At 51.9% G+C, this 11,663-nt stretch overlaps 1 protein-coding gene across 4 annotated transcripts in view; it reads right to left on the bottom strand.

Annotated features, from left to right (window-relative positions):
- Positions 1-1,116: 1,116 nt before the first annotated feature.
- CLPB (caseinolytic mitochondrial matrix peptidase chaperone subunit B) overlaps positions 1,117-11,663 on the bottom strand; it is a 148,538-nt gene continuing 137,991 nt past the window's right edge. For all 4 annotated transcript variants that reach the window (XM_003910368.3, XM_003910367.3, XM_021926248.2 and 1 more), the window contains 7 exons: positions 10,102-10,146; positions 9,593-9,754; positions 3,327-3,483; positions 2,442-2,515; positions 2,147-2,266; positions 1,844-1,948; positions 1,117-1,435 (listed from right to left, as the gene is read on the bottom strand). In XM_003910368.3, coding sequence (XP_003910417.2) covers positions 1,187-1,435; positions 1,844-1,948; positions 2,147-2,266; positions 2,442-2,515; positions 3,327-3,483; positions 9,593-9,754; positions 10,102-10,146 — 912 coding nt within the window. In that variant the 3' untranslated portion in view covers positions 1,117-1,186. The remainder of the gene's footprint in view (positions 1,436-1,843; positions 1,949-2,146; positions 2,267-2,441; positions 2,516-3,326; positions 3,484-9,592; positions 9,755-10,101; positions 10,147-11,663) is intronic.

The following is an 11,663-nucleotide window of genomic DNA, read 5'->3' as shown; positions in this document are numbered from 1 at the left end:
TGACTGCCTTACACCCACCATACTGTTAGGACATGCTTCCATTACCCAAGGATCTTTGACTCCTGGCCCCATTCTCTGCTTCCTGAAAGACTAGCTAACACTACCTGAGGGTTCCACAAAGGGCCTGTGAGGGAAGGTGGGCTACTATAGATGGTGCCCAAGGATGCACCAGGCCTTGCTGTGCCTGGCTAAGGTTGGCTTGAAACATTGGCTGGTCTGTGAAATGTCCTTGGGGGACGGTGTCCAGACCCTCTGCAGACTGAATAAACTGCATGTTTATTCCAGGCTCGTTTAGCTAGAAGAGCAGTACAGACAGGGCTGAGGCTGACTCCATGGCCACATGTGCAGAGGCCAAACCCATGATTTCTCTCCCTATGCTTCCTAATGTCTGCCATGTTAGTCTTTTGAAGGAGGCCCCCACAGAGCTGAGCTTGCTTGGTTATCTGGAGGACTACTGCTCAGTCCAAGTAGAGGAGGGTAAGGAACCAGTCACGCCTCCTCCTGGAGGTGCCCAACACTGGCCTAGTCCCCAAGGCTGAAGAAGCATGGGTCTGCCTTGACCCCAAAACATGGGGTGGGGAGGAATAGGGGGCATAATATAGTAGCAGAAACAGGCAAGCTTCTATGGGTCCCTTCCCCTTAGAATTTTAGGGTATGGAACAAGGAGGCTATACACTAAACTGCAGAACCATCTCTGCCTGGGTCTCTGAGCTCTTCCTCCATCCACTCCCAGTGGAGAAATTCTGGGGACTGAGTTGCATGAGGACTGGCAGAGGGTGGCAGTTCAGTCTGGTCCCTGTCTTCTTTCAGCCAGCTGTTTTCTTAGCTGCCATACTTCTGAGCTTCCTAGGAACGAGAAAGTCCGGCGACTATGGGGGATGGGGATCATTCTGAAGGAAATAAGGGAACTCCATCCCTCCTTGCCTTGATGGGGGTGGAAAGGCAGCTCCTCTCCTGAAGGCTTGTTAGCAGGTTATGGGTCCACAACAAAGGGGCCAGAGTTGGGCGAAATTCCTCCTTTAGGTTTTGGGGCTGAGAAGGGGTCTTCACGGGCTATGAGGAGGTAAGCAGGCCTGAGACTGGGTAGAGACGGGAGAGGTATGAGGGGAAGATAAGTCGGTCGCCATGCCACAGCCAAGGGGCCTTTATTGGATGGTGAGGGCACATAGGAGCAGGCAGGTGGCTGCTAGATGGTGTTGCACACCTTCTCAGGGTGCAGTGGTGCCCGGATGTCCAGTTTGCGAGTCTTGCTGTCCTTGTCGATGATCTCCAGACGCAGCTTGGGGAGGCGCTTCTCAGTCTGGGGCGAGGGCAGTTCTGGGCTCTTGAGTAGCTGCTTGTCTGAGTCCTCCACTGTGATGCGCAGAGTACAGCCCCCTGGCAGCAGATCCTGCTCGTAGGCTGCTGCCAGCTGGTTCACCACACGGCGCTCTACCTGTGGGCGGGGAGGTGAAGTGGTCACTCCCTCGGCCTGGACCCAGCCTGGAGGGTGGCCTCCATCACTCACTGCTAGGGCAACTCAGAGACCTCCTTTGAGCCTGAGCCTCAGTTTTCTCATTTGCCAACTGGGGCTCATAACAGCTAGCTCACGGGACTGCGCTCAGTTACTGAGGCTCCCAGCCCAGTTCCCCAGTCCTAGTGGGGTTCATACCTGCCTACCCTCCAGCAGGGGTTTTACTTGGTGATCATGTGTTTATGGTTCTGAATGGGCATCCGCTCTGGGTGTGAATAATTCCAGCAACCAAGCTATAGGGAGGCAGGCTGAGAGCTCAGGAACTGGGTCTGGGGGGCCCTGGGGAGGCAGGTGTGGAGTCACCTACATTTCTCAGGCTCCTGTGCTCACCTCATGTTTGATGGAGCGGGCACCATAGTGCACATTGTAGCCGTCGACCAGCACGTCTGCCACCTCGCGGTCCCAGAGCAGCGTGATGTTGTGCCTTTGCTTGGCCTGAGATGGGTCAGATGGAAGCGTGCCTGCATGTGGCCCACTGCTTTCCATCTCTGGCCACTGTGGCCTGAGGCCAGGGCCACTGGCCCCACACCACTGTGCTCCACCTTTTGTGTGTGTGGCGGTGCCCCCAGTCCAGCGTTCCAGATTTCCAGTGGCTGGCTATTCCGCCCCCACCCATAGGCAGTCCCCTCTTACTCTCTTGGCCCAGAAGTTTAGTTCCTTGTTGACGAGCTGGATGAGCTCCGAGTGGCAGAAGGGGAGGAAGTAGACGATCTCATTGATCCGTCCCAGAAACTCATCCCTCCGGAAGTGAGCCTGCAGGGCCAGGTTAGGGGTGGGATGAGCTCAGTGACCCAGAGGGGGTTAGGGAAATTACCAGACACCAGGGGAAGATTGGGGAAATTACGGGGCTTCCAGATCTTTAGGATGGCTAAGATCACCCTCCCCAAACCTTAGGCTCCAGCAAGAAGTGCCAAGAAAGGCCTCTTACTTTCAGGATAGGGCGAATCACATTCTCCTTGAAGTTCTTTGAGATGGTGATCTTGTCACTTATCTGGACATCCCCTGTAGAGACAGAATCATAAACTGCTTACTCCCCACACTCAGGGAACTTTGGGGGCTGTGCCTGCCCCTTGGCCTGCCCATGCAAAGAGCCCTGGTCCTGTCCGTCTGTGTGGTCCTGGTCAAGGTCTAAGGCTCTCTGGGCTTCAGCCTAGTCTCTTCCTCTGACCAGGCACTTTCTGAGGCCTTTCCAGCTCTCATGCATATGAAGCCTGTGGTTCCTCAGGGTTGGAGCTGTGTGAGGGAGGGAGGGACAGGAGAGAGGAGAGGAAACGTCAGGATTAAGACTTGAGTCCTGACTTGGAGAAGGGAGCTGCAGGGCTCGATCTTGAATGGAAAAGGTGACAGACACAGCTTCCTGCCGGATGTGCTCCTTTTTTTCAGCGCTCTCCAAGGCCCACCTATGTAGGAAGCTGCCCTAGGTGAACAAGGCTGTGTCCACTGCCATACAGTTTTCGATCTGCTGTCCCCTTCTTGCACCAAAGCATCTCTATCTGTTGCATGTGCATGTCCTCAGTCCCCTAAGACCCTGGGCAGCTCTGGCCCCCCACCCTGGTGTAGCTCTGTCCATTCCTGCCTGGAGCCCTCTTATCACCCAACAGACTTGGGGCTTTCTTGAAGAAGTGGGGTCTCTGTCTCTTTCGTCTCAACCCCCACTACTTGGTATGGTGCCTGCTGTCTGCTCAGTGTCAGCTAGGGACAGAGCTGCCCACTAGAACCTTCACCTGGGCCCAGGGCCCCAATCCCATTCTTCCCCAGGAGATAGGCTGGTGGCCTGGTCACTGGCCCAGACTGCTCAGGTCAGCCGCCATACCCAGGTTTTCGGCAATACGGTTACGGCTCATCTCCAAAGCTTCCTGCCTCAGCTGCAGTGCGTGCTGTGCGATCTCATCACTGGCCACATTGGAGGTCATGATGAAGATGGCGTCCTTGCAATCAATGGTCTTCCCTTTTCCATCTGTCAGCCGGCCCTGGGAAGGGAAGGAAGGGAATGTACAGTCAGGGAGCTATGTGCCTGGGCAGGCCTTAGCACTCTTAGTTCTCACCTGAGAGTTCAGGAGGCCTCCCGAGAGCCCTGTGTCTCCCTCCAGCCCCAGTGGCCAGCTGCTTCCTCCTCTGGGTTCTCCAAGCACTGGACTCGCACCTTGGCTGCTGTGCTCGCCACCCTGCACTGCAACTGTTCTCCCTACTGAGTGCCTCCAGGTGAGGCTGCACTTGCTCTCTGGCATCTCTTGGGGCACCCGACTATCCCTGCATCCAGAAGTCAGTCACAGTTAGCTATCCATTTGTGCAACCAACACATTTTTTGGAGGCCCGCTCTGGGCCAGGCTCTGTGGTGGGGTACTGGGGTCCCACTGAGCCTTCAACATGCTCCCAGTATAGAGAAGCAGTGAGATACAGGAAACAAGCACTGACCATTCAATATGTTAGGTATGACGATAAAGGGAAGCCCAGCATGCTGCAGGAATTCAGAGGAGGGTACTTTACACGGCTACCGTGAGGACCAGATGTGGTTATCTGGTGAAAAATTCTTAGCAAACCAAGCTGTACGAATGTTCAGAGCTAAAATTACTGTAGTAGGTGATATATAATGAATTGAAACAGGACAATCTCTTATCTTTGGAGCTGCCATCTGGCCTAACAGGGATAAAAAATGAGATTGCTTCTTTAACCACCTTGGGAAGTTTCCTTGGAATGTTCAGCTCTTTCTAGAAGGGACACAGGAGGCATCTATACTGGAGAAAGATGCACCAAAGGAGGAGAAAAGGAGCAAACAGTAAAGGGCAGAGACAGAAGAATGATAAAAGTACAGCGTTCTGGGACCAATCAGTTCACGGGTACAGAGCCCCGCTCACTCGGCGAACCTCAAGGGCATGACGGTACAACAGCACTTTATATCATTTATAACAAAAGCAATGATCACGGACTCCTTGAGAGCAAGCAATAGAGTGACAACACCGAACACGGACAGGGACTTCTAGTTTCATCACAGATGCTCTGCTTAGTGCTTTCTGTGTACAATCGCACTCCTTCTAGTAGGAAAGTGGCTCTTTGACGGCAGAGGCTGGGTCTTGTTCATCACTGTGTCCCAGAACAGCATCCAGTACAGAGTAGGTGTTTGACACCTGCTTGCTGGAGGCTGGAATCTTCACATCCACCCTTGGCGATAGGTGCAGTTAGGACCCTTACAAAGAAACTGAGGCTCAGAGAGGATCAGTAACTTGTTCGAGGTTTCACAGCTAGGATACAGTAGAGGCGAGACTTGAACTCAGTCTGACTTCAGAGCCCATGCCCTTCCTCTGTACCAGGCTACAGAGGTCATACCAATGGTGCTGGATGAATGAGGCCTCATGCTATTTTCTTTCCTTCGACAGAATTTTCTCAGAATTCTGCCAAATTCAGTTTGTATCCCTTGCTCCTCACTGGAGAGATGCAACTGGGACAGGTGCTAGGGAGGAGATCTGCCTGAGATTTCTTCCGGGAAGCAGAGAAAGCATAGCTCCCTCCAAGTCAGAAACCGTGGCTATGGGGATATACATCACTGGTCTCAGCCTGTTGGCTCCTGCCTGAGCCAGGGATGCTGGGCCCTGCCTGAGCTTCAGGGTCAGCCCTTGCTTCTAAAGCTAGTATAATGGTAAACCCAGTCTTCCCCCTTAGGAGCAAAGGAGAAAGGATTGTGCAACAACCGAGCTAGCTTACTGCATGCTGGGTGTACTTTCCAGCCTTGCTTTCCACTGGCCCTTGGCACAGGCCCATGAGAAACTGTTAATTCCCAAAGGGTCTATTCACAAGGGGCCTAGTAATCCATGTCCTGAAGCTAGTCACTCTGTTGTCCCTGCCTTGGGGCAGGAAAAGGGAAGCAAGAGTGCAAGTGGATGTCCTTGAGCTTTTACCAGCAGCTTTTCACTCTTACCTCCCTGCTTATGGGTTCTAACCTAACAGAATCCACTGAGGGCAGCTCTAGTTTTGGGGACCGTGTGTGTGTGTGTGTGTGTGTGTGTGTGTGTGTGAGAGAGAGAGAGAGAGAGAGACATGTCCAAGCATGTGCATATGACAGTGTGTGTGTTCCATACTCACTTTGCAGAGCTCATCCCCAAAGACTGGCTTCACACACTGCTATACTGGCCAGAGCAATAACCCAGCAGCAATTTCATTCTAAGAGATCAAAGCTCTGCTCATAACTGGGACTGAGGATGGGTCCCAGGTGGGTGAGGGGAGCAGGTGTAGTGCACGACTGACCCAAAGCGTGACTTTCAGTGCTCATGTCTACTTCTCCTCAGTTTCCTTGGCAATAAAGACGTGTCTCAAACAGGAAGCTGTCTGTGCCTCACCTCCCTCTAACCACCAGAGCGTGCACATCCTGGGTGGGGCTTGAATGCTCACCCCAGGGTTATGAGGCTGCTTTCCCACTGTCTCACATATGAATCCTTGGTGGGAGGAGTAGGGGCTGGGCTCTCTGGGGACTAGTCTCTTTCTGGGACTTCTGCCCTGGGGTCACCTGTAAATGGCCAGCATTAGTCCTGCTTGGTGCTTTGATGAGAGCAACAGGGTTCTTACTTTTCTGGGTCCAGGCTTGGGAGAATTGGACTGGGTAGGGATGAGGGTGCTTCCCTCACACCTCCAGCCTGGATTAGGTGCCCCTACAACTCCCAGCACTTGCTGTTTGTCACTAGTGCAGCACTGGCCACAGTGAACTGAACTATTTTTAGCTGCCTGTCTCCACACTCATTGGTCACGCCAAGGACAGGGCTGCATCCCTACCCCACACAGTGCCTCATGAATAAATGAATGAGCTACATTCTTTTGGTTTGCTCTTTTTTGTTTTTGAGACAGGGTCTGGCTCTGTTGTCCAGGTTGGAGCACAGCAGTGCAATCTCTGCTCACTGCAACCTCCGCCTCTGAGGCTCAAGCCATCCTCCCACCTCAGCCTCCTGAGTAGTGAAGACTACAGGCACACGCCACTATGCCCAGCTGATTTTTGTATTTTTTGTAGAGACAAGGTTTCGCCATGTTGCCCAAGCTGGTCTCGAACCCCTGAGCTCAAGTGATCTGCCCGCCTCGGCCTTCCAAAGTGCTGGGATTACAGGTGTGACGCACCGTGTCTGGCTTGGTTTACTTCCTACCTCTCTGGCGAGTCTGTCTTGACTCTTCCCTGATAGGTCCCAAAGCTCTGTGTGTAGCCCTCTTTTCTCTGCACATTATACACTCCCTGGGTTAGAGACCTCATCTATTCCTGTGGCTTCCATTAACCTCTCTGGGCTAAAGGATTCCCGAACTGCTATTTTCAGTCAGACCTTTCCTACACTCCTGCCCCATGAAACTGATGAACGGCCTCTTGGCCATCTCCACCTGGATGTCCCTCAGGCATCTCACCTTCAACATTTCCACACCTCAGTGCCTCACCTTCCTCTCCAATCTGCTGCTTCCCACAGTGTTCGCCACCTCAGCTGATGGCCAACTGGAAGCGGCCAACTGGAAGCAGCCAACTGCCCACCCTTGGCTCCTCCCTCTCTCCTCAGTCAACCTTCTAGTAGTTTCTCCAGCCCATGGCCTCCCCAGCTCTAGCGTGGGCTCCCCAGCAGTCTCCTTGTTAATGACCCTCTCCCTTCTCATCCATTCTTTACACAGCTGCCCATGGCATCTCTGTAAAGTGAAAATTTGACTGTTTCTTTCTTGCTTAAAGTCTTTCAAAGGCTCCTTACTCTCTACGAGAGAAACGCAAACTTCTGTGCCTGGCATTTTAACTGGGCCCTGTTTACCTTACCTACCTTCTCTCTACCACTCCGTTCTTGTTTTCCCTCTGCAGTCGAGCAGTACTGACGAGCTGCAGTTTCCTGAGCATGCCAGGCTGTTTCATGCCCTGTACTTTTGCACATTAGGTTTCTACTGCCAGCCCCTCCACTCTGTTCACCTAGCACTTACTAACTCTTTGAAGGTTTGCTAAACTACCGTTGAATTAAATTAGTCAAAACAACATTTCCCCTGACTTTTTGGGCTCTGGGAATGGTTCAAGTGAACATGACAATGGCCCGTCCTCAAAAAGCCTAAATCGAGTAAACCTGGATGGCAGCTTTGGTCAATGGAACCAAGAGCATTGGAAACTATCGTAGGCTGGGGCTGGGGGAAGGGGCGACAACAGCTGCAGGAAGGAATTCCTATCAACCCCTAAAAGGCAGTCAGTGGAGTGAAGTGACGGAGGAGGGGGAGACAGGGCTTTCATGTAGGGCTAGTTGTACTTCACTCAGCAGTTGCCTTCTGTCTTTTTGGGCCAAGAATGCCATCAGAGGTGCCTCTCTAGGGAGGCCAGAGATCAAACAGGCCACGATGCTCACCCTCCCTGAGTAGCATGGTCCTGTCCCTTCAGTGCTTCACTGAGACGGACCTTACTCTTTTGGCCCTAGCTACATGGTGGTTATGCAGGATCTAGAACTGGGCTGCCTAGGTTTGAATCCTTGATTCTGTCTCCCCAGCTGCATGACCACAGGTGAATGAATTAATCTTACCTTGCTTTAGTTTCCACATCTGTTCAACAGAGGCCGTAATAATAGCTAGCTTTGGAGGGTTGTTGAAAGGGTTAAATTGATACACATAAGCCTCTGAAGACAGTGAATGGCACACAAAATGCCAGCTACTACCATGTCTCCTTTCCACCTGTCTACCAGGCAGAGAGCTCCCAGAGGGCATGTTCGGGTCTGGCCATAGCTGTGCACTTGAATCCCATCAAGAGGCTGGAATGGAGTGGAGGCCTCAGCGAACACATGTGAGTAACTGAGTATGTGACCTCTGAAGGACTAGTCTCTCCTCAGCAGGAGGTTCAGGGCAGGGAGCAGCTGAAGGGCTAGGAAGACACAACAAAATGGGCAGGGGCAAGGAGGCTGGGCCAGGTGGGGAAGGCAGTGAGCAGCTGGTAGGAGATCTGGATAGGTCTTCCTGGCTTGGTACCTGATGGAGGAGTCCCCTCCCTGTGGCCTCCTATGACATGGGAAGCAAACCACCTTCCTATTTTCCCAGGGCTGCAGGAGGCTAGGTAGACAGGTGAGCTGCACTCATGGCCAGGTGCTGGCTAATACAGCCCCTGCATGGGAGAAGAGGGGCCTCATCCCTGGTTCAGTCCTTGGCTCCTCATGCTCTTTTGATAGAACAGGGCCTCTGAAAAGGTGGAATTCATCTTCTTCCATGATTGTAAGCAATCCCTCGCCTGGCTCAAGGTAAACAGTGGTATGGGGGGAGAATTGGGGCTCTGGGATCAGACATATCTGTAGCCCAATCTTGGCTCTTTACACAGCAGCTCTGGCCTTAGGCATGTCTTTTATAACCTCTCTGAACCTCAGTTTCTTCATCTGTAAAAATGAGCAATTTCTCCTTTGCCTGGTAGGAATTTTTCTACCTGCCTTATGAGGATTAGTGATAATGGCTGTAACGTCTTTAGTACAGGTCTAGTACACAGAAAGTACTGGACAGAATTAAGTTCTTCTCTCCATTTAGAACTTACCCCTACCAGCAGGGGAACTGGACCATCTGTAAGAACCCTCAGATTCTCAGAAGAGAAAGACTCCATGAACCAGGGTATCAGCATCTCACCATTAGCAGCAACAATATTAGCATTTTAAAGAACTGCAGGAGACAATGTTTGGCACACAGGGAGGAACAAGAGCTGTCTGAGGCAGAAGGATTTTTGGGGCTTCTCTGATTCAGCCTCCTCGTGTGTCACATGAGGTCTCTGATGCCTAGAGATGGGCAGTGACTTGCCAAGGTCACAAAGCCAGTCAGGAGCAGAGCCGGAACTAAAAATTCATGTCTCTCTCTCATGGCACCTCTGCCATACCATGTCTCTCTAGAAGGTGGCCTGAGCAGCCACGCAATTTCAACTCTTAGGCAGAGCTGGTCTTCCCTTGAGTGCCCCACCCGGGCCCTGGTGCAGGGGGCTAAACTGCACCTGCTGGATGAATGAACGTACACATGCGGGAGCAGGAAGCCGAGGAATGACCAGCTAGCCTCTGGGCCCTCGCTTTCTGCTGTTCACAGTCCCCCTTATCTCCAGTGTGCTCCTGCTCCATCCTGGCCCAAGGAGACTCTCACCTCATCAAACAGCTGCAGCATGATGGTGAGCACATCTGGATGGGCTTTGTCTACTTCATCAAAGAGCACCACGGCATTGGGGCACTGCTTCAACTTCTTGGTCAGCTGACCACCCTCTTCATGGCCAACGTAGCCTGGTGGGGACCCGATAAACTTGGCCACCTGGTAGAAGGAAGGAAACATGCTAGGAAGGCCTTTCTGTGCTTTTAGTTTCCAACATGGGGCATGCATGGGAAGATGACTTTATATACTATTAAGGTTGCCTGTCTCAACAGAGACAATTGGCTGTCCGTCTCCTGGTGTGGCAGATAGATCTTCTCTCTGTTTATTCTTCAGAGCAAATCCTATGTGAAACAAATCAGTGACCCTGCTGCACACCTGTGCTCCCAATGACAAATCCCAAGGCTGCTGGGATTATCTGAGGCCCAAAGGCCCAAATGTTAAGACCCAGGCAGTCATGCTGACAAGCCCTCCAAACCATGCTTCATTCAAAGACTGTCATCACTCACCTCGTGTCGCTCCTGGAACTCGGACATGTCCAGCCTGATGAAGCCCTGTGTGGAAACAAGCAAGCACCAAGTCCGTTTGGAGGCAGGAAAGTGAAGAGAAGGGTTAGGGAGGAAAGCACCTCAACTATCCCCAAGGCTTTCACACCACACCAACACAAAATCTTCTATCTCACGCTCAAGGGATGTTTTTTCTGGCTTCCTGTCTCCTTTTCTGTGTACTCATTTCCTACGAGTCCCTCATTCTCTTCCTTAAAAGACCCAAATCATGTACCTGACCTTCTAATCTGACTTGGGGTGTCTTCTTTCAGGGAGGCCTCTCCTGTTCTGATTACCGCATCATCCACCCACTCGTCCATTCCACGTTTCCTGAGGGCATCCTGTGTGTGCTGGACACCGGAGTTACAACAGGGAACAAGTCTTGGTCTCTGTCCTTAAGGAGCACCCCATCGGATGGTGCAGACATGGACAAAGTCAGTCACGAACAGTATGGATTGTGATGTGAGGAGGAGAGAAACACTCAGATGGCTCCAGAATGCCTCTCAACTCTGAAAGTCTGTGTGATGCCCATGTCCCTTTGATTTACTTTTCTTCAAAATGAATATATTTTAAAATGTATTTACATTTCTTCATTTCATTAAAAAAAAAAAAAAATCAATAACATAGCTGTACTACCCTTTTCTCTCCACCACAGGGTGTAGCGGTGATTTCCAAAGAAGTGGCCCCATGGGTGAGGGCCATGGTTAGCCCCTGAGGAAAAGAACAGCTTGCAGTGTGTGATCTGAAGAGTTAACACAGGCAGAGTGCCTGCTGGTTTTCAAGAACCATTACCTGATTAGGGAGCTGTAAAGGCATCCACAGGTGCCTTGTCTAGCCACAACCAGACCAGAGTTCCCCACAGTCCCCTGGGCTCCTCTCCTACTGGCACATGCCCGTGTCTAAGAGACGGCATTCACCGAATCCTGCTTCAACGGAGAGCCGGCGATGATGGGGGTGCCAAGATCCTCACTGGGAGGTAGCTATGTTTGAAATCCAGGGCCATATTCTAGCTTGGCCACTGGTCAGAAATTCACGCCGTGATGTACTTTTAGTTCTTTCTCTGTCCTGTCATTCTACAGCTGAGACACAGGGTGCAAGAACCCTAGGCTGGGAGCCAGGGGGCTCAGGTTCCAGTCCTAGTTCTGCCTGCCTGTGGAGCCTTGGACATGCTGCCTCCCCTTTTTGAGCTGCAGTTTTGTCCTGTGTTACACAAGGCTCTTGGCTCCTCTCCCTGCCTCACTAGGGGTCTGAGGATCTAATCCAAGAGGTGCGACAGGACCTAGAGAAGTTATTAAGGCCACATGGGGCATGAGCCAGAAAGCATTTCCAGAGGGTCCCTAGGCCGCTCAGTCAAGAGATCTGCAGGTTTCAGGAAGGGTGGGACGATGGCCATGGGGAAGCTGGGAGAAGCAACGGGCTGGAAGCCATAAGATGGGTCTCTGATTAATAACAGCTGACATTTACTGGGTATTTACTATGTGCCTGGCATTGTTTTAAGCAAGCTATAAAGGGCTTAGAACATGTAC

The sequence above is a fragment of the Papio anubis genome, chromosome 12 (assembly GCF_008728515.1).
Source record: "Papio anubis isolate 15944 chromosome 12, Panubis1.0, whole genome shotgun sequence".
NCBI classification, from domain to species: domain Eukaryota; kingdom Metazoa; phylum Chordata; class Mammalia; order Primates; family Cercopithecidae; genus Papio; species Papio anubis.
This window is presented reverse-complemented; position numbering and strand designations above follow the sequence as displayed.